This window comes from Carcharhinus amblyrhynchos, chromosome 3 (genome assembly GCF_965287045.1).
Source record: "Carcharhinus amblyrhynchos chromosome 3, sCarAmb.v2.hapA, whole genome shotgun sequence".
Classification (NCBI taxonomy): Eukaryota; Metazoa; Chordata; class Chondrichthyes; order Carcharhiniformes; family Carcharhinidae; genus Carcharhinus; species Carcharhinus amblyrhynchos.
In genome coordinates, this window is record NC_137326.1 from 2580375 (window position 1) to 2602884 (window position 22510).

The 22510-nt window shown below is 47.9% G+C and overlaps 1 protein-coding gene across 1 annotated transcript; it reads left to right on the forward strand.

Moving 5' to 3' along the window:
• Positions 1 to 1580: 1580 nt before the first annotated feature.
• On the forward strand, positions 1581 to 19462 carry tmem43 (transmembrane protein 43). The gene is made up of 12 exons (XM_080218622.1): positions 1581 to 1689; positions 2621 to 2767; positions 4865 to 4999; positions 8030 to 8124; positions 10915 to 10964; positions 11327 to 11396; positions 12978 to 13048; positions 13654 to 13775; positions 15626 to 15700; positions 16412 to 16513; positions 17165 to 17282; positions 18697 to 19462. Exons 1-12 carry the CDS (start codon positions 1675 to 1677, stop codon positions 18894 to 18896), a joined length of 1200 nt encoding a protein of 399 aa, XP_080074748.1. The 5' UTR covers positions 1581 to 1674; the 3' UTR covers positions 18897 to 19462.
• The last annotated feature ends 3048 nt before the right edge of the window (positions 19463 to 22510 follow it).

Here is a 22510-nt window from a genome sequence, read left to right on the forward strand (position 1 = left end):
CATCCTATGGAATTTATTATATCCACTGGCTCTATCTGATAAGATCTATAATATCCACAGATTCTATCATTTGATGAACCATAAAATCAGGGAATGGTTACAGTGCAGAACGAGGCCATTCAGCCCATTGCATCTGTGATGGCTCTCTGAGGAGCAATTTACTTTGTGTCCATCCTCTGCTTTTCTCCACAGCCTTGCACACTTTTCCTTTCCAGATAATGATTCAATTCTCTTTAGAAAATATCAATTGAATCTGCCATCACTGCACTCTCAGTGTGTTCCGGATCCTAAACATTCTCAATGTTACAATGGCTTTCCTCATATCAACATTGCTTCTTTTGCCAATCATCTTAAATCAGTGTCATCTGGTTGTTGATCCTTCTGTTAATGGGAACACCTTCTCTCAATATAGTCTCCAGACCTTTCACTTCTATCAAATCTCCTCCCAACCTTCTCTTCTCCATGAAGAACAGCCCCAGCTTCTCTAATTTATCCATGTAGTTGAAACTCCCTCATCCAGTGGACCTAATCTGGTATTCCTATCTCATTCTCTCCAATGCCTACTCATCCTTCTGAAAGTGTGGTGACCAGAATAGATGCAATACTCTGGTGGAGACTGAACCAGTGTTTTATACAGGGTAATTTTAAGTTCCAACTTTTGTAACTAATGCTTCCACTTATAAAACTCAGGCACTCCTTTATTGGCAGCTCTCTCAAACTGCCTTGCCATCTTCAATCATTTTTGCTCCTGTCCCTGATAGAATTGCACCTTTTATTTTATTCTGTTTCTTATGTTCTTCTTGCCAAAGTGACTTCATACCATGTCCCCAACTCCTTCACATTGGGGGTGAGCTATGGACAAATTCACCCCTCACATTTACACATTAAAAACCATATTTCTGTGTCCTGACAGCACGGTAGCACAGTGGTTAGCACTGCTGCCTCACAGCACTAGGCACCCAGGTTCAATTCCCGCATCGGTGTGGAGTTTGCACGTTCACCCCAGGTGCTCCGGTTTCCTCCCACAGTCCAAAAGACGTGCTGGTTAGATGCATTGGCTGTGCGAAATTCTCCCTCAGTGTACCCGAAAAGGCACCGGAATGTGGCGACTAGGGGATTTTCTCAGTAACTTCATTGCAGTGTTAATGTAAGTCCACTTGTGACACTAGTAAATAAATGAAACAAAAAATAACTTTATACCATTTCCTCAACTCCTTCACATTTGGGGATGAGCAAATTCACCCCTCAAATTAAATCATGTTTCTGCATTGCTACATTTATCCAACTTGTTAAATTGTGTAATAAACACAATAAGAGCAGTTTAATTAATATTGAGACCTTTGGGTCTTATTTCTCACTGCAGAATCCCTGCTTCACACTGCAACAGGCTGGGGGGAACTACACTTCCCGGCGTGCTCCTGGGGACTACACCTCCCGGCATGCCCTTGGGGACTACACCTCCCTGCATTCCTGGGGACTACGCCTCCCGGTATGCCCCGGGGGGAAACTACACCTCCCGGCACTCCCCGCGCGGGGGGTGGCCCCGCCCCCTGGCAGCGCGCAGGCGCGGAATGTATCAGTCTGGGGGAAGCCGGAAGTGAGGGTGTGGGAGGCTCAGGGAGCTGAGCAGAGCCAGGGTCTGGGGGGCAGCTCAGTGTGACCGGGAGGGAGAGCATGGCCAGGTCCGATGTAAGTCGTGAACGTCAATCACAGCCTTGTGAATGTGAATAGGGACTGGGAACATTCTCCAGGATGTGAAATTGTTCCAAGAAGTTTCCTGGAGAGGGGACTCTGGCTAAGTTTCACCCCTTCAGGGTGGCACAGCTTTTAGTATTTGAGAAGGCAAAGCTTCCCTTCTTCCCGGCACAGTTAATGTGAGACCTAATAGCTTCCCTTATAAGTAAGGGGCCATCCAGAAGGGTCCTGCAGCCCCCCCCACTCATCCTGCCCCTCCTCACCCTGTCACCCCCCCCTCCCCTCCCATTCACCCCCATCCCTTCCATTCACCCCCATGGCCCTGGTGTTCTGCCAAGATGAAGGATTGACCTGCACTACACGGTGGTGGTTTTGATCCTGATTGTGTAAATTCAAATTTTGCTGAGGCAGATTGGACCCAGAACACCTGGGTATGATTCAGTTTTGTGCTGACTGACAAAAGAGTCATTGGCACTAGAGAGAAAGAAAGTGACTGTTACAATGATTGGATTGTGAAAGAAACCCAACTGGTTAGTGACCTGTCACCCCAACCTGTTCTGCCTTCAATCCCACACTAACACAGTCGTGTCTCTCTGCTGCTCAATAAGACCAGCATTTCGATACCTTCTCGGGGATCTAGGGTGAAAGTAAATGTCAGTTTTTCCATCAATGTCTACATCCCAAGAACAAAAATGAGATCACTGCTGTATAAATACCTTGTATTTTGAGGGTTATCAAAACCACATGGACTGCAGTGATTCAGGAAGCTGCTCCCCATCACCACCTTATCGAGGGAAATTAGGGATGGAAGATAAATTCTGGAGTCACCATGATATCCACATCCTTTGAGAGACTTTTTAATAATTCATCTGCCTTGATGGCTCTTCTAAGGTTTGATTCCTAACTTTTCCTGCTGTTTTTGCAGGCTTCAGGGAGCAGCAGGGATGAACATGTGAAGGTGACAAATCAGAGGAAAAAGGGCTTCCTGGACCGTCTTGGGGAGACTACAGGTGGAATGCTGATGGGACTGGTGGCTTTCCTCTTCTCCTTCTATCTCCTCTTTACTAATGAGGTAGGTGCAGGGATTGGGTTCCACACTGGTCCTTAGGCAGACTGGTTACTGTGTGTTTTGTGGCTGTGGCTTTTGATTTATTATTGTCTCATGTATTAGTATACAGTGAAAAGTATTGTTTCTTGTGCGCTATACAGACAAAGCATACCATTCATAGAGAAGGAAAGGAGAGGGTGCAGAATGTAGTGTTACAGTCATAGCTAGGGTGTAAAGAAAGATCAACTTAGTGCGAGGTAGGTCCATTCAAAAGCCTGACAGCAGCAGGGAAGAAGCTGTTCTTGAGTCAGTTGGTATGTGACCTCAGACTTTTGCACCTTTTTCTCAATGGAAGATGGTGGAAGAGAGAATGTCCAGGGTGCGTTGGGGTTGGGGGGGAGGGGAGGTCCTAAATTATGCTGACTGCTTTGCTGAATCAGTGGGAAGTGTAGACACAGTCAATGGATGGGAGGCTGGTTTGTGTGATGGATTGGGCTACGTTCATGACCTTTTGTAGTTTCTGGTGGTCTTTGACACAGCAGGAGCCCATACCAAGCTGCGATACAACCAGAAAGAACTAATACAAATATAGAACAGATTCTTTTTGGTGAGAAGTATGAGGAGAGGCAATGGAAATGAAGTGTTGGAATTTTAAAGAAGATGCAGAGAGAGTTGGGGATGTTTGTATTCAAATCTTTGGAAGTTGTCTGCAGGTTATCAAAGCCATTGATAGGATCCTCATTCACAAAGCAGGAGTAATGCCAAACCTTTACAAAACACCGGTTAGGTGCCAGATGGAAAACTGTGTCCATTTCTGGGCAGGCTGCCTCCGGAAGGATGTCAGGAATTTGCTGGACTGTTTTATAAATCTGATTCTTGAGTCCACAGTCTCGGCTGAGAGGCAGAGTGCCAGCACTGCTGGAGGCCCCACACCTTGGGAGGATGTTAGAGATCCCATAGCACGATTTTGGAGAAGGTTAGGGAAGGTTGCTGGGCTGCTATTTATTCCTCATCCAGCATCACAAAAACTGCTTACCTGGTCAATACCAGATTGCTGCTCTGGAATCTTGCTTCTGCCTTCATTGGTACAAGGTGCTTAGGGTGTGAAAGGTGCTATAGAAATGTTCTTTTTAGATACTTCTACCTCATGAGACACGGAAGGAAAATGGAAAGAAAATGTTTACAGATATCAGATGATGAAATCTGGCTAATTGTGAAAAGGGTGTGTGTACATGTGTGCGTGTGTGTGGATGCTGCATGCGTGCATATTAATGCTGCGTACAGCCTTTGAAGGCAGGCCGATGTTTGCGAATGGCTCTATGTCAATCACTGTCTGGTTTGGTCTCCTGTACAACATCGCATGTTACTTTGCCGAAGGTGCTTTAGAAATATATGTTTGCAACCAACGAGTCCACGATAGCACCTTCCAAACCCACCACTGTGACACAATGATTAGCCCCTCAGAGCCAGGGACCCGGTTCAAATCCCAGCTTAGATCATTATCTGTGGGGAATCTGCACGTTCTCCCCGTGTCTGCATGGGTTTTGTCCAGGTGCTCCAGTTTCTTCCCACAGCCCAAAAGACGTGCTGGGTAGCTGCACTGGCCGCGCTAAATTCTCCTTCAGTGTACCCAAACAGGCACTGGAGTGTGGCGACTAGGGGATTTTCACAGTGACTTCATTGCAGTGTTAATATAAGCCTACTTGTGACACTAATAAATAAGCTTTAAAACTTTAAAATATCTGCAAGGACAAGGGCAGCAGATACCTGGGAGTGCCACCACCTGGAGGTTCCCCTTCGAGTCACTCACCATCCTGACTTGGAAATATATCGCCATTCCTTCACTATCGCTGGGTCAAAATCCTGGAGCTCCCTCCCTAACAGCACTGTGGGTGTACCTACACCTCAGGGACTGCAGCAATTTGAGGCAGCTCACTTTCTGGAGGGGAATTAGGGATGGATAGTGAATGCTGGCCTGGACAGTGACACCCACATCTGTGAAAGGTTTCTTTTTGAAAAAGGTTGCTGCTGTTGTGAAAATCGGAGTGAGTTTTCCCTTCTTTCTATTTCATATTCCTCTCCCTCCCAAAACCGAGGAATTTAACCATCCTTTTCATGCAGGGAAGGTGCGTCACAACTCAGAATTCCCTGGATGAGGGCCTTTCCCTCGTGATGTCCCTGAACGATATCTTCACCCCTGTACCTCAGAATGACGGGAAGCTGGTGCATCTGTCGGGATCCCTCATGACACTGCAGGTGAGTGAAAAGAATCAGTTCCCTGAGGCAACGGGTTCAAATCCCAAGGGGGGACAAAGTAACTCAGTGGAGGTTCAGTGTAAGAGACCAGGGAGAGGGTGGGGGTCAGGGATGGATGGGGGGGGGGATGGAGGGAGGAAGGAAGTGGGGGGGGGGGGTGGGGTGGGTTGGGGGGGAGGAGAAGTTGCGATCGATCAATAAGGGTTGACCTTGTTGGGTGTAATGGGTGCCCTGGTAACCGCTTGATTATCGGGTGTGATATTGTCCCTTCTCCCCGTTCCATCCTCCCTCTCACTTTCGGTGAGATTTTGAGCTGTTGCTTTTCCTACTTGCCGTTGATTTATTGACACAAAACATCATGTTTTTGGGGTAAAAACAGAAAATGCTGGAAAAACTCAGCAGGTCCGGCAGTGCCCGAGGAGGGAGAAACAGGAATAACATCTCATTTCACAGAACAAAAGAGAGGGAGCAGTGTGATGGAGTTTATATTGTACAAGAGGAGCTGAGCAGAGTAGGTCAGTGATAGGTGGGATCTTGGAGGAATTGCACAAAGCCGTTTAGGGCTCAAGAGAAGAAAAAGGTGTGTTAATGGCCAGATTAAAGTCTAATAGCAGTATAACAGTCAGATAGCAGAATGTGATAATAGGAAAACAAGGGTCAATGCTCAGTGAAAGCAAAACTGATAAAACAAGAGACAGGGGCTTCCAGGGGGAGGGGTGGGGGAGGTGTTGTTGGGATAAAAAAGGTTTGGATTAAAAAAAAGTTGGGGTCAGGGTGGAGAAGAGGTCAGAGTGCAAAGTTGTTGAACTCCACGTTGAGTCTAGAAGGTTCATGGTCCATCTCCTCTCCTTGACTTCTCTATCTCCATTTCTGGTGATAGACTATTTATCGCCTCGCCCCCCCCCCCCCCCCCCCCCCCCCCCCCCCACACACCCCACACCTCCAGAGCTCCCTCGACTCCAGCTCCTTACCCACCCGCTGCCTGTAAGGACTCCATCCCAGTTTCTCTGCCTTCGCTGAATCTGTTCCACTGATGTCACCTTCAGATACAGCACTTCCCAATTCCTGTCCTTTTCTGTTTTTATTTCCAATTTCCAGCGCCTGCAGTATTTTGCTTTCCTCGTGGGGGGGGTGCTTGCATTTAGGGCTAGGAAGGCTTGATAGCCCCGGAATGACTGACAGTGGCTCCCAGTCCAACAACACATCCAAAATCCCCATCCTTGTGCTGAAATCCCTCCTTGTCTGTGTAATCTTCCTCAGCCCCACTGCCCTCAGATTTCTGACCCCCGGTTGTTGGAAATAGAATCCCTACAGTGCAGGAGGCCGTTCGGCCCATTGAATCTGCACCAACGCTCCAACAGATAATCGTACCCAAAGCTCCCCACACCCTATCCCCATAACTTCATGCATTAATCCAAACCGTCCCCCTAAACTACATGGAGAGCCAATGACCTAGTGGTATTATCGCTAGACTGTTCAATCCAGAAACTCAGCTAACGTTCTGGGGACCCGGGTTCGAATCCCATCACGGCAGATGGTGGAATTTGAATTCAATAAAAAAAAAATCAGGAATTAAGAATCTACTGATGACCATGAAACCATTGCCGATTGTTGGAAAAACCCACCTGGTTCCCTAATGTCTTTAGGGAAGGAAATCTGTCCTTGCCCTACAAGTGGCTACATATGACGCCAGAGCCACAGCAATATGGTTAACTCGCAACTTCCCTCTGAAATGGCCTCGCAAACCACTCAGTTTCAGCAGATGGAGTTTAACCCTGATAAGTGTGAGGGGATTCATTTTGGTCGGACAAACTTGAATGCGGATTACAGGGTCAACGGCAGGGCTCTGAGGAATGTGGAGGGACAGAGAGATCTTGGGGTTCATATCCACAGATCTCTGAAGGTTGCCACTCAAGTGGATAGAGCCATGAAGAAGGCTTATAGTGTGTTAGTGTTTATTAACAGGGGGTTTGAGTTTAAGAGCTGTGGGGTTATGCTGCAACTATACTGGATGTTGGTGAGACCACATTTGGAATATTGTGTTCAGTTCTGGTCACCTCACTATAAGAAGGATGTGGAAGCATTGGAGAGAGTGCAGAGGGGATTTACCCCCAGGATGCTGCCTGGTTTGGAGGGTAGGTCTTATGAGGAAAGGTTGAGGGAGTTGGGGCTTTTCTCTTTGGAGCGGAGGAGGATGAGAGGTGACTTAATAGTGGCTTATAAGATAATGAGGGGGATTGATGGAGTGGACATGCAGAGACTATTTCCTCGGGTGGATGTAGCTGTTACCAGGGAGCATAACTATAAGGTTGATGGTGGGAGATATAGGAGGGATGTCCGAGGTAGATTCTTCACTCAGAGAGTGGTTGGGGTGTGGAATGCACTGCCTGCTGTGATAGTGGAGTCGGACACTTTAGGAACTTTCAAGCGGTTATTGGATAGGCACATGGAGCACTCCAGAATGATAGGGAGTGGGATAGACTGATCTTGGGTTTGGACAAAGCTCGGCACAACATCGAGGGCCGAAGGGCCTGTAGTGTGCTGTACTGTTCGATGTTCTGTGTAACTAGGAATAGGCAATGAATGATGGCCAGCCAGCGATGCCCATGTCCCACGAATGAAGTTAAAAAATCATATTTGGACACAAAGGGGCAATTCAGCACGGCCAATCCACCTAACTCGCACGTCTTTCAGCCTGTGGGAGGAAACCGGAGCATTCAGAGGAAACCCACACAGACACGAGGAGAATGTGCAAACTCCACACAGACAGTGACCCGAGGCTGGAATCGAACCCGGGTCCCTGGCGCTGTGAGGCAGCCGTGCCACCGTGACCTCCTGAGCAGCTTGATTTGATTGGCTGCACCATTAACGGCCGTGCCTTCAGCTGCCGGGGTTCGAGCTCTGGGATTTCCAACTCCACTCACTGTCTTTAAGACACTCCTTAAAACTCGTGTCTTTACCTGTGAACTGGTTCTGGCGTCACTTTCAATGGCTCCATGTTTAAAATTGTTTTTTTTATATTTCTTGTAGCCACTTTTTGACCCAAACTACGGGATTTCTCTCCACGTGGTGAAGTTACAGCGGCGTGTGGAGATGTACCAGTGGGTGGAGTATGGTGATTCCAGGTCAGTGCCGATGGGGTTCCAGAATTCAAACATTGAGGTTTCTTTCTAAGGTTCACTCGACTGATTCCCGGGATTGGGGAGATGGGGGCGGGTGTGGGATTGGGATTGTTGTCTTCTGAGGAAAGATTGGCCCTGTATCCATCGGAGTTTAGCCGATTGAGAGGTGACCTTATTTAAACGTGAAAGATCCTGAGGGGATTGGAAAGGGAGGATGCTGAGAGGGTGTTTTCCCCATGTGGGAGAGACGAGGCGGGGGGGAACATTTTAATAGATTATAGAATCGACAGTGCAGGAGGCCATTCAGCCCTTTGAGCTTAAACCAACAACAATCCCAACCAGATCCTATCCCCATAACCCCATGTATTTCCCTTCCTGATCCCCCTAATACTAAGGGTCAATTTAGCATGGCCAATCAACCTAACCCGAACACCTTTGGACTGTGGGAGGAAACTGGAGCACCCGGAGGAAACCCACGCAGACACAGGGAGAATGTGCAAACTCCACACAGACAGTGACCCAAGCCGGGAATTGAACCCAGCTCCCTGGCACTGTGAGGCAGCAGTGCTAACCCACTGTGCCACCGTGCCACCCCAAACCTCAAAGGAGTTTCCCATCTGAGACTGAGATGAGGAGAAATATTTTTGTCTCGGAGGGTGGTTAGTCTCCCCCAGGGAGTGGGGCAGGCTGAGTATATCTGAGACTGAGTTAGACAGGTTCTTGTCTGATGAGGAAGTCACAGTTTATAATGGATAAATAGCTACGCTGAGTTGCCGTGATCCTAATGAATAGTGTAGCAGGCTCGAGGGGCTGAATGGTCTACTTCTTTCCTATTTAGTACGTATATTGTTTAAAACAGTGGCATTTCTGTAGCGCCTTTCGGGATGTTGCAAAGTGCTTTATAAGCAGTGAAGTATATTTGCAGTGTAGTCCGCGTTGGGGTCAGAGAGATGTTTGCAGTAGTGGGTCAGCGAGGAGAAGCCAAGACACTTGTCAATGCTTTGTCAGCGTTTAGCCCCAGTTCTAGCAGAGATCCAGATGGCTGGATTTGTACATAACCGTTTACAGAGCCGGGGATTTGAGAAGTTGGCTCCAGTCCTGGGTGTTAGCGTGTTAACGCTTGCCGCATCAGCTTCCGAACTGCAACATTGTGGTGATGGAGGAAGCACAGCAAGATCCCACTATCCACAGTGAGTTGAGTGAGCAGAGATGATGGTTAAGGGATGAATGTTGGACAACACGGAGAGCTCCCCCTGCTCCTCTTCAAATGGGGCTATGGGATCCTGCGCTGCTCGTGGGATCTTGCTGTGCACAAATTGGTTGCTAAATTTAGCAACATGCCAAATCCCATGGCACAATGTGAAGGAATTCTCCCCAGTGTCCTGATCAATATTCATCCTTCAGCCAACCTCACTGAAATAGATTATCTGATCGTTGAAAAGCAAATGAGTGTGAATGCTGGAAAATCTCAGCAGCTTTGACAGAGAATAGAGCTAACGTTTGTCTGGATGTAGACGCCCTGATGGAGAGTCGTCCAGACGTGAAACAAAGGGGAAGCTGGATAAACACACGAGGGGAAAATGAATGAAGGGCCGGGTGATTGGATAAGATGAGGTAGGATCGGAACTTGGGTAGAATATAAACGCCAGCACTAACCATCTGGGCCGAATGGCCTCTTTCTCTGCTCCAGGCTCTGTACAACCCAATGAACTTTGGAACAGGCATGGTCCATTCAGCCTGCAGTGCCATTCTATCAGATGTTGGCTGGAATCTTCAGGGAAAGGCTACTTAACGAAGAACAGTGCATCGCAGGAACAGGCCATTCGGCCCACTAAGCCTGCGCCAATCACATTGTCCTATCTAGACCAACCACCCGTGTCTATTCCCCATCTGTCCATGTGTCTATCCAGATAATTCTTCAATGTGGTGAACGTATCTGCCTCAACCACCTCACTTGGCAGTGCATTCCAGGCACCCACCACCCTCTGTGTAAAAAGAAAATTCCCCCATGTATCTCTACTGAACATGTTCCCCCCCCCCCATCTTGAACTTGTGCCCCCTTGTAATTGTCACTTCTGCCCTGGGGAAAAGCTTACAACTCTTCACCCTATCCACACCCCTCGTAATTTTATAAACTATCAGGTCCTCAGCCTCTGTCTTTCCAGGGAGAACAATCCTCATAGCTAATACCCTCCATACCAGGTAAACCTTTTCTGTGCTCCCTCCAAAGCCTCCATGTCCTTCTGGTAGTGTGGTGACCAGAATTGGACACAGTATTCCAAATGTGGCCTAACCAGTGTTTTATATAACTGTAACATAATTTGCCAACTTTTCTACTGGATGCCCCATCCGATGAAGGCAAGCATGCCGTATGCTTTCTTCATCACCTTTTCCACCTGTGCTGCCACTTTTAAGGATCTGTGGACCTGTATTCCCAGATCTCTGTGTTTCTATGCTCCTGATAGTTCTACATTTATTCTATAGCTCCCATCTGAACTGGATCAACCAAAATACATCATCTCACATTTGTCCGGATTAAATTCCACCTGCCATTTCTCTGCTCAGTTTTCCAGTCAATATCCTGCTGTATTCTCTGACAGTCTTCATCACTATCCGCAACTCCAGCAATCTTCGTATCACCCACAAACTAATCAGGTCAAATAATTTTCTTCCAAGTCATTTATATATATCACAAATAGCAGAGGTCCCAGCATTGATCCCTGCAGAACACATCAATTGGAGTTTTGCTGTGTGGTGACCGTGAGGAATTAATTGCTGCACTTTTATCCGTAGGGATTATGAAGAGAATGGGGAGAAGAAAACAGAGACCAGATACTCCTACAGTAAGTCCCAGCTGATCAATCACTGAATCACCTCAATACTAACCTGTCTCCTGTGGCATTGTCACAGGAAGGTGTGTCCCACTAACAACATATTCCCCGAATGCCAGGAAGTTATTTAGTTTTTATTTATTGTTAAATAAGCATTGGTTCAGTGACGCAAAGTTAAACCCAGACTTTAATCCCTTCCACCTCACTGCTCCTTATTTCTGTAACCTTTCCAGAGGGGAAGAGAATGAGGGAGGTGGAGAGGTTACAGTGAGAGGGAGGGACAGGGCTATAGAGGGATTGGGAAAGAGCTTTGAGCTTCCGTTACCGAGATGCTTCCTAATCAGAAACTCACTAACATCACAATTGTTGTTCAGATACCGAATGGAAATCAGAAGTTGTGAACAGCAGAAGTTTTGACCGTGAGATTGGCCACAAGAACCCAAGGTAAGGATTGTAGTGAGACATTTGGGAACAGTCACTAGAATCAGAATGACAGAGTGTCCCCCCCCACCTCTGGAAATGACAGCACACGGCTTTCATACAGTCCAGCCAATGACTCTCCTATGGCACTATTTAAATTTATGTAAGTTTAGTTGTTAATCACAAGCAGGCTTACATTAACACTACAATGAAGTTACTGTGAAAATCCCCTAGTTTCCACACTCCGGCACTTATTCGGGTACACCGAGAGAGAATTTAGCACGGCCAATACACCTAACCTGCACGTTTTTCCAACTGGGAGGAAACCGGAGCACCCGGAGGAAATTCCACACGGACAGTGACCCAAGCCGGGAATCGAACCTGGGTCCCTGGCACTGTGAGGCAGCAGTGTTAACCACCGTGCCACCCTATGTATCTTGGCCTACATGGATAGGCATCCCCTGATTTAACTGCTACACTATTGGTGGCCATACATTCAGCTGCCTGGGCTCCAAGCTCTGGATATACCACCCCCACCAAACCTCTCCGCTGCCCTCTAACCCACTTCCTTCAAGATGCTCCTCTTTAACCAAGCTTGTGGATATCTTCCCTAATATCTCTTTGTATGGCCTGATGTCAGATATTTTGAAAAACTTATTCATTTATGGGATGTGGACAGTATTTCTTGCCCTTTGAGAAGGTGGTGGTGAGCTGCCGCCTTGAACCGCTGCATCCACTGGTGTAGGTCCACCCACAGTGCTGTTAGGGAGGGAGTTCCAGGATTTTGACCCAGCGACAGTGAAGGAATGGTGATATATTTCCAGGTCAGGATGGTGAGTGACTCGGAGGGGGAATTGCAGGCGGTGTTCCCAAGTTTTTATTTATTGATTTGTGGGACATGGGCATTGCTGATTGGCCAGCATTTATTACCCGTCCCTTGTTGCCCTTGGGGGGGCAGTTGAGAGTCAACCACATTGGCTGTGGCTCTGGAGTCACATGTAGGCCAGACCGGGTAAGGATGGCAGATTTCCTTCCCTAAAGGACATTCGTGAACCAGATGGGTTTTTCTAACAATCGACAATGGGTCATCAGTAGATTCTTAAATTCAGATGTTTATTTCATTGAATTCGAATTCCACCGTCTGCCGTGACGGGGTTCGAACCTGGCTCCCCAGAACATTAGCTGAGTTTCTGGATTAATAGTCTAGCGATAAAACCACGAGGCCATCGCCTCCCTGATGTGTCTGACACTCTTGTCCATCTAGGTGGCAGTGCCTGTGGGTTTTGGAAGGTGCTGTTGAAGGAGCTGTGTTAAGTTTGTGCAGTAGATGGTGCGGATTGTGTGTAGCTGATGGGGGTGGGGTGGTGGGCCAGGGAGGGGGGTGGTCACTCAAGCGGGGCTGCTTTATCCTGGGTGGTGTCGAGCTTTGGGAGTGTTGTAGCAGCTGAACTTTCACCTCATTCTGCCCAAAGCTCTGAGAAACCAAATGTGAAAGGTAACTGTCTAAACACCAGGCTTTTCTCAAACCAGCTGGTGACCTCGTCAATAGTAATAAACAGTGGAATAATTTGAAGATTAATTAACTGCTTTCCTTCATTCCCTTAGTTCGATGGCAGTCGAATCATTCATGGCAGTAGCTGCTGACGTTACCGTGGGCAATTTTCACCTTTCTAAAGGTAAGTGAGTTGTTTCCTGATGTAGAAATCCTCCCAAAGCTGGTTGCAGCGGAAAGGAAAACACAGAAATAGGTAAAGGAGAGAAACTGGACGGAGTGAGAATCTCAACACCCTCCAGGACAAGTCAGCCCACCGGACTGGCACCTCGCCCACCACCTTCAACATCCACTCCCTCCACCACCAGCCCAGAGTGACAGCCGTGTGTGCCATCTACAAGATGCCCCGCAGCAACTCACCAAGGCTCCTTAGGCAGCACCTTCCAAACCCACCACCTCTACCATCTAAAGAACAAAGGAAATTACAGCACAAGAACAGGCCCTTCAGCCCTCCGAGCCTACGGAGGGACAAGGCAGCAGATACTTGGAAATATCACCACCTGGAGATTCCACTCCGAGTCACACACCATCCTGACCTGGAAATATATCACCGCCGTTCCTTCACTATCACAGGGTCAAAATCATGGCAACACCTCACCCCCACTAACAGCACAGTGGGTGTACACACACTCGTCTGCTGAAGGAGCAGTGCTCCAAAAGCTCGTGATCCCAAATAGACCTGTCACATTTAACCTGGTGTTGTGAGACTTCTTCCTGTTTCTTTTCAAGGACTAATTGACAAGATCAACAACTTTAAGAGGATCAGGTTGGACAAGTTTGATGGCCCGCACGCTGACATCATCGTCCAAGACGATTACTTTTACCACAGCGCCAACCCCAGGATGCCAGAGGTGAGCAGCCCCCACTCGCACCATCTTTCCCGTCCCCCTGCTCGCACCATCCCCCCACCCCCCCTCCGCTCACACCGTCCCCCCACCCCACCACTCGCTCCGTTTCCCCCAGCCCCCCCGCTCGCACCATCTCCCCTGCTCCCACACCCGCACATGCCAACACACACCCAACAGGAACTCCACTGAAATAAAGGTTTAAACAGAGAGTGCCGCACTGTCAGAGGGTCAGTGCTGAGGGAGTGCCGCACTGTCAGAGGGTCAGTGCTGAGGGAGTGCCGCACTGTCAGAGGGTCAGTGCTGAGGGAGTGCCGCACTGTCAGAGGGTCAGTGCTGAGGGAGTGCCGCACTGTCAGAGGGTCAGTGCTGAGGGAGCGCCGCACTGTCAGAGGGTCAGCGCTGAGGGAGCGCCGCACTGTCAGAGGGTCAGCGCTGAGGGAGCGCCGCACTGTCAGAGGGTCAGTGCTGAGGGAGCGCCGCACTGTCAGAGGGTCAGTACTGAGGGAGTGCCGCACTGTCAGAGGGTCAGTGCTGAGGGAGTGCCGCACTGTCAGAGGGTCAGTGCTGAGGGAGTGCCGCACTGTCAGAGGGTCAGTGCTGAGGGAGTGCCGCACTGTCAGAGGGTCAGTGCTGAGGGAGCGCCGCACTGTCAGAGGGTCAGTGCTGAGGGAGCGCCGCACTGTCAGAGGGTCAGCGCTGAGGGAGCGCCGCACTGTCAGAGGGTCAGCGCTGAGGGAGCGCCGCACTGTCAAAGGGTCAGCGCTGAGGGAGCGCCGCACTGTCAGAGGGTCAGCGCTGAGGGAGCGCCGCACTGTCAGAGGGTCAGCGCTGAGGGAGCGCCGCACTGTCAGAGGGTCAGTGCTGAGGGAGCGCCGCACTGTCAGAGGGTCAGCGCTGAGGGAGCGCCGCACTGTCAGAGGGTCAGCGCTGAGGGAGCGCCGCACTGTCAGAGGGTCAGCGCTGAGGGAGCGCCGCACTGTCAGAGGGTCAGTGCTGAGGGAGTGCCGCACTGTCAGAGGGTCAGCGCTGAGGGAATGCCGCACTGTCAGAGGGTCAGTGCTGAGGGAGTGCCGCACTGTCAGAGGGTCAGTGCTGAGGGAATGCTGCATTGTCAGATGGATGGAAAGGATTTCACAGTCACTGTTCTGAAGTGGAGCTGGGAATTCTCCTTGTCAATATTTACCCTACAATAAACATCAGAAAATGCATTGATTGCTCCTTCTCAGAGTACAGTGTGTGGGTTACTGTGTGTAAATTAGCTGCTTTGTTTTCCTACATTACAGAGTGATGACGTTTTATTGGCTATAAAACACATTGTGACATCCTGTGGTTGGGAAAGCTGCTATACAAATGCAGATCTGTCTCTCTGCTTGGAAAGACAGGCTTCCTGCCCCTGTAGGTTCTGACTGATGGAACTCCTGCACCTTGTTTCCAACTCCTGCCACAGGAACTCCTCGTGCACGTCTCAAAGTCTGACTGTTCCCACCAGCCCCAGGTGAGGATTCCCCAAGAGTTATGGATCTGGTGGTGAGACCCTCTCAATTTATCCCCATCCGAATGGGATATCCCAAAATTGTTACAAACCCTGCCTCCCTCCCTCCATCACTGACTCCCTCCCTCCTCCCTCCCTCCCTCGAAGCTGTGTGGCCGCAGAGCAATGGGGAAAATGCCCATTCGGGGCGCCCACAAATCCACCCTCTAAATTGTAAAAAATTTATCAGAGGGAGGTAAAGGGAGTGTGCAGATTCTCCGAGGAAGGTTAGGGGGAAGTGTGTCTGCCAGGAGGTACGGGCCCCACTGCTCATCGCTCTCTTCCTGTTCCGTTAACAATCTCGGAATTCTTCTTTTCCCAGGTCGGTGATCTCCGTGTTTCCTTCCATTTTGCAGGGCTGAGTGGAGAATGGTCCTTCCTGGGTCGGCCTGATGTGGTAGGTTCCCTGTTCCACTGCTCTCTGTTTCTTACCCCTGTCTCTCTCTCTCTCACCCCCCCCCCCCCCCCGAGCATTAACTCTTGGGGAGGGGGGCGGTTCCAGGGGTCCCGGTCTGGCCGGTGGGTGTTGATGGGTAAGTGATGGGTCAGTCACACTCACTCAATGTTCAAGGCCTCCTACAGGCCTCGGACATCATCCAGGCTTTAATCTCCCAGACACCCGCGTTCCCTGTCTCGGGAAAACCTCTTGGCCAAGTCAGTCACCGCGACATTCCCAGCTCTCCAGACACGGATAGTTTCAGTGCCACGGATCTGTTCAATAAGATCCTCGATCCCACTGTGAAGATGTTCTGGATCCCGGGAATATCTCTGTTGTTGAAGGAAGAGCAGGGAAAATCTCCGCTGTGTTGTGGCCAATAGTCATCCTTCAGTCAGTGTTACTGAAAGCAGAGTATTTGGTCAGCGACACACTGCTGTGTGTGGGATCTTGCTGTGCGCAAATTGGCTGCCAGATTTCCTGCATTACAACAGGGATCACATTTCAGAATGATTTCATTGCCTGTAAAACACTTTGGGACATTGAGGCTGTGAAAGGTGCTGCAGAAATGCAAGACTTTCACCGTGTGCCGGAGGAGGGGAGGTCGCCTGGGTGAGAGACAGACACAGAGGAAGAGCCGGTTAGAATTGCTGCTTTGTGTTCCCTCCACAGGTCACCATCGTCGCTCGTCAGGCGAAGGACCAGCTGGCTCCGTACCAGACACGGTCTGGGAATGTTCTGGAACTGTTGTATGAAGAGTCACTGTCAGCAAAGGTCAGTAACGAGATGGTTAACAGTCCCAGCTTTACCCAATCCTGTTATGGCACAGTGCGAGGCAAGTAACACACTCACCAATCGACATGTCGGGTTTACAGGAACAGGCCATTCAGCTCATCCAATCAATACCGATGTCACCTCTTTATGTTTAACACACGTCCGTCAGCAAATCTTTCTATTCCTCTCTTCCTCAAGTTTAAGTAGCTTCACCTTAAATACATCGATACTGTTCACCTCGAATACTCCACATGGGAGCGGTTCCCGCAATCCCCCCTCTCCGTGCGGGAGTGGTTCCCATCTTCTCCCCGCTCCCCGTGGGGAGAGTCCCACATTCTGCCCACAGTCCCACATTGTGGGTGGGGGTGTATAGGTGGAGGGATTGGGGGGGTGAGGGGGTGTATGGGTGGAGGTGGGGTGGGGGGGGGGTGTGTGTACGGGTGGGGTGGTTTAATGGGTGGGGTTGGGGGTATATAGGTGGAGGGATGGGTGGGTGAGGGGGTGTATGTGTGGGGGGGGGTGTTTGGGTGGAGGTGGGGGGGGCGGGGGAGTGGAGTGGGGGGGGGTGTGCAGTGCTGATAAGGGTCAGTGGAAGCTGCTGTTGAAATTGCTGACTGATTCTCGTTTTCCCCCCCCCTCCCCGTCCTGCAGGAAGTGTTTGAAAAGGAACATACTGCGAATTCGATGCTAACCTGGGGCTTGCGATTTGCTGGCTGGCTCCTGATGTTTGTTGGCATTAAGCTGATGATAAAGATTTTCCACACGCTGGGTAAGCTATCCTCTTTGTCTTTACTGTAAGATTTGTCAGTTATCAAAGTGGCCTCCGATTACAGCCAGTACCCAGTGCAGGATGGGAATTATACTGATCCTCGTGTCCTTGGACCAGTTTATCCTCTGGACATTGAGTCGTGGGAACCAAGAGGAGGCCATTCAGCCCTTGAGGCTGTTCCACCATCACTGGCGGAATCCTCACCTCATTACCCCAGCTTGGTTTTATATCCTTTCACACGCTTGCCCAGTAAAGATCTACCTCTCGCCATCCTGAATGATGGCTGCGCTCAGACAAAGAGAGTTCCTGGTCTCTGTTTTCAGTGCATGGAAAGAATATTTCTCTGGAATCTTCCTCGGCGCCTCAGAATGTCCAATATAGGAGTCTGCAGATCTAAAATTCATTCCCGTTATCAAGAGAGACAGCAGTGCCTGTTCACACATCTGTGTACATGTGTGTGTGCGCGCGCGCATGCAAATGGTAACCCACCCGTGTGCCGCGGGGATGTTGAACATGGGTCACTGGGTTGTGTTGACACGGGCGTCAGATGTTCTGGAATCCTGTTCAAAAGAAAAGCAGGAAGTTGTGTCGAAAGCATTCTGTAGAAGGCGGATTGACAATGAGGAGCTCTTGGCTCAGTTAATGACAGAGCCAGCGTGAGGGGGAGAAGTTTAGTATTGCCCGATACAATTCAAGTGATGTGCACTTTATGAAATGAAAAGGTAAAGTAGTGTGTTGTAAAGTCCTTGGAGGTGAAAGTCCCTTCACCAAAACCCCTTTATTTACAAAATCCAACGACCCTATCCAGAGCACGCTCAGTCTGCAGTCTCCACCCAGAGTGCCAGAGGAACTGACACGCCTCTTTCAATACAGAGCACGGGGCTGCCATCAATTTGGCCTTTAATCAGGGAGTTCATATTCAAGCAGGTGAACCTCGATTGCTGAGTAAAATCGTTACGTCGATGTTTAAATGTTCAGTAAATCCCGTTTAGATTGTAACTGGAGCAGTGATGCTGCAGCTTGCCAGGTCAGTGGGGCACGAGGTGGCGGCCGTTTTGTAAAAGTAGATGGCGGGAATAAAGTTTGAAAACCACTGATATATCGAAGTGTTTTGGCAGCACAACATCTCACACAGAGTCTAGTGGGTGCATCAGCCACATGTGAACATCTGATTGTTAAATTTAGATAGCGGGAAATAGGTACTGTTACGTGATTTCAGTGTTGATATTGGCGTGGTGTGTGAATCGTAACCGTGTGTTTGGTTCTAAGACAAGCACGTTTAATCACTGTGACTGCTTTACTCCTTCATCCCTAATCTTGTTCCTGAGGGAGGTGGGTGACACTGGGCTGTACCAGGATGGGGGTGATCTACACTGGATTCCGTTTTAAACGCTCTCTCTTTGTCTTCCTGCAGTGGACTGGATCCCGGGAATTCGCGAGCTGGTCAGCCTGGGCTTGACCATTTTCGCCGTGTCCTTAGCCACGTCGTTGACCCTGCTGACCGTGGCAACTGGCTGGATCTTCTACCGCCCCCTTGTGGCTCTGCTCCTGGGCATCGTGGCCGCTCTGCCCCTCCTCATCGCAAAGTCCCGTGACCGGCCCAAGATGCTCTGAGCTCCGTCGGAGAGACAGCCGTCCGTACGGCACTCTCTCCCCTTTCCGCCGTCTGCTCGACACTTGCGGGAACCCCCAAGTAGCCAGTTGGAAAATCCCAATGTTCTCGTTCACGTTACTTCACAAACTGACGACAAGCCTGAGACAGTGAAGCAAGTTTCCTACAATGTTCCCTTTTTGCTGTTGTGTTTATTGTGGATTACCCTGGCCCTGCCCTTTGAGCTCACACTGTAAGGGCTAAAGTGGTCAAAGTCTGGTGCCTGAAACTTGTGTGTGTACGTACACGCGTGCATGTGTGTGCGCATATATATGTGCGTGTATGTACCTGCCCCCGGCACTCATTCTGAGTAAAGATATTTCAGTATTAAAAATTTATGACAATCTGAATGCTGTGATTCAGCGACATGAGGCTACGATCAGTTCGAGTCGCCTTTCTTACGAGGTTCCAGTTGTATTATTGTGAAGGAGGTACAGAAACGTGTTTTTGTGATGAACAAGTATATTTTTCAATAAAATTTAGTCACATGGTTACTATTAGGTGGACTGTACACGTCTCCCACAAATCATCCTTGTCTTTACCATTTCTCATTTCCACACGAACCATTCCCACATTCTGGTTTCCTGAATTTGGGTCATCCCTATCTTTGTGCTAATACCTTCATTATTTTACAGGGCCACCCTGCACCTTTCCCTTTGCTTCCTGACCTTCTTAAACATCCCATACCCTCAGGCTCCAATCCAGGTCCTGCTGCAGCCATGGCTCCGTAATGGCTATCAGATCGTACTTATTTATTTCTGTGCGTGTTGCCTGTTCACCTGTTTTGTTGTAAATGTTATGCACAGATAAAGAGCTTTTAGTTTTGTCCTTTTATTCTTTTTATTTCTATAACCTGTAGTGTCATCTGTTGATTAGTACTCTCTCCCTTCCTGTCATGGTGTATTTTTCATTTCTCATAATAATACCTTTCGCTTTTGCCTTGTTGCTTTGATTTACTGCATCTTAAATTTTATCCCTTGCCTTCCCCCGCCCCCCGCCCCTGCGCAGCATTATTTAAAACCCTTTCTACGTCCCTAGTTATTCAGTTCGCTATAATACTGGTCCCAGCCTGATTCAGGTGTAAATCCTCCCAGTGGGACAGTTCCCACTTTGCCCAGTACTGATGCCAGTGGCTCCACGAACCAGAGCTTGCTTCTTTCACACCAGTCTTTGGAGTCATGTATTCTCACTAATCTGATTTGTTTTATGCTAATTTGCAAGTGGCTGAGATAAGAATCCAGAGAATATGACCGTTGTTAAGAGCATAGCTGACGTTAAATGCTAGGATATTCCAGTAAGGAAACTTGAAACAGCTGCTCTCTACTGAATTTTGCAAATTGGTATAATGTGAAGATGTGGAGACCAGTAACTGTTTATTTAAAAATAAAACAAAGTTCACTTGAAATACACTTATTACCCGGCTCCAAATCCCTCTATTTTCCTAACATCAGAATTAAACTTCCCCAAACAACACCCCATAAGTTTTAAAACTATAGGCAAAATCCAGCAATAGTTACCATACCAGGCACTTGCATCTTTCAGGATTGCTTCTGACTTACAATTGAACAACTGCTTTCTCAAAGTACAGCTTGTTGGGAGTTGGCAGAGCTTCCTGCTTTGGACTGAATTCTCAAAGACAGCTACCTTGCAAAGGATAAACTTGCCTCTGATATATTGGTTTCCATTTTGATGTTCCCTTCTCTGAACTAACTTTTTCAGAAGTCACATTTTATTATCACCTTTTCGTGAGTTCATGTTCTGGAATGCAATTGTGAAATTCACACCTCGTGTTCTCAAACTCTTGACATTCCATCCTCTAGTTACAACTTGCTCTAGGTACACATCTGTTAAGTGTTGCTAGGCTTAATAATATATTAAAAAACTAATTCTATCAACCCACCCAACCTGTCTCTACTAGTTTTAAATAGCTTATATTTAAAAAAAATATAACCATCATATCACATTCACAATTATCTTTGCTTTTCATTTTATGACTATTTCCATCTATCGATCGGGTTCTGCTTCCTAATCTGATGCCTTGCTTCTCATTCACCATGCAGGATTGCGAGGGTTGGTTTGAAGGAATTATTTCATTTTAATTTAAGGGCTAATTTCAATCTAAATTTCAGTTTAAAGTCTAGTTCTTTAATTAAGCAATTAACAAAAGTTGGAATTGACAGAGTGGTCTGGACTTGAAACGTCAGCTTTTTTTCTCTCTACAGATGCTGCCAGACCTGCTGAGATTTTCCAGCATTTTCTCTTTTGGTTTCGGATTCCAGCATCCACAATAATTTGCTTTTATTTATTATCTTAATTAGCAGAAGTTGCTCTTTTGATTGGGTACAGATTAATTGAAGCTGAAAACAGGAGTTTACAGGCTGTCAGCTGGATCTAGTTAGACAACTGGTTGAATTCAGTTTCAGACGCGGGGAATTCGGGGCCATTGAAGGAGAGTTCCTTCAGTGCTGCCTTGTCTGCACTGGAGCTTGGTGAAACAGAGTCTTCAGAGGTAAAGTTTAAGGGATAATTGCAGTCTAAATTTCAATCTAAAGCCTAGTTTGTCCTTTAATTCAGCAACTAACAAAATGTTGTTCTTTTGATTGGGTGAAGTTTAATTGCAGTTTGCAAACAAGCTCTCAGCTGAAGCTAATTAATTAGACAACTGGTTTAGCCCAGTTTCAGATGCTTTGATTTTGGAGCTATAAAAGAAAGGCTCCTTCAATGCTGCTGTGTCTGCACTGGATGCTGCCTTGTTAGATCAGAGTGCAGGTGGAGTTAGGTAAAACAGAGAATCAATGGATAAATTTAAGGCATCACTAAATTTTGTTTCAGGGGATGGGAACCAGAGCCGAGTGACAAGGGAAAGAGAAACAAGGACAGTAATGAGAACAGAAAAATACAAGAACGGTAGATGGGGCAATAAAGGGCAAGAGGCAAATAGGGTCACAGTATAAAGAGAAGTTAGAGTAATGAAAAATGGCAAAAAGGCTTCATATCTTAATGCATGAAGTACTTGCAATAAGGTAGACTAACACCAAAAATCAACAACACGTTGATAGCCATTATGGAGACAGTTAAAATGTCAAAACTGGGAACTTAATATTCATGGATATTTGACCTTTCAGAAGGACAGGAGGAAAGGAAAAGGTGGTGGGGTAGCTCTGTTAATAAGATATAAAATTAGGCCAGTTGTGAGAGACAAATGTTGGCTTGGATGATGTAGAGTCCATTTGGGTAGAGGTGAAAAACAGCAAGGAAGACATTGGTAGGAGTAGTGTTTAGACCCCTGATTGGTAGCCACACTGTAGGAAAGGTATAAATCAGCAAATAGAAGCATGTAAAAAGAATAGAGTAATAATTATGGGTGGCTTTAATTTTCATGTTGATTGGATTAATCAAGTTGGAAAGGGTAGCTACAACAATGAATTCATGGAATGCATTCAGAATAGTTCCCAGAGCAATATGTCATGGAAACAACCAAAGAGGCTATCTTGAATCAGGTAATGGGTTATGAGGCAGGTTTAATAAATGACTTTAGAGTAAAAGATCCCCGAGGAACTAATGATCATAACATGAT

Bases quoted from the DNA above. Each gene is read 5' to 3' on its own strand.
- tmem43 (XM_080218622.1), top strand. The intron at 11,397-12,977 runs GTAAGGATTGTA...TCATTCCCTTAG, and splicing joins ATTGGCCACAAGAACCCAAG to TTCGATGGCAGTCGAATCAT. The intron at 16,514-17,164 runs GTCAGTAACGAG...CCCGTCCTGCAG, and splicing joins AAGAGTCACTGTCAGCAAAG to GAAGTGTTTGAAAAGGAACA.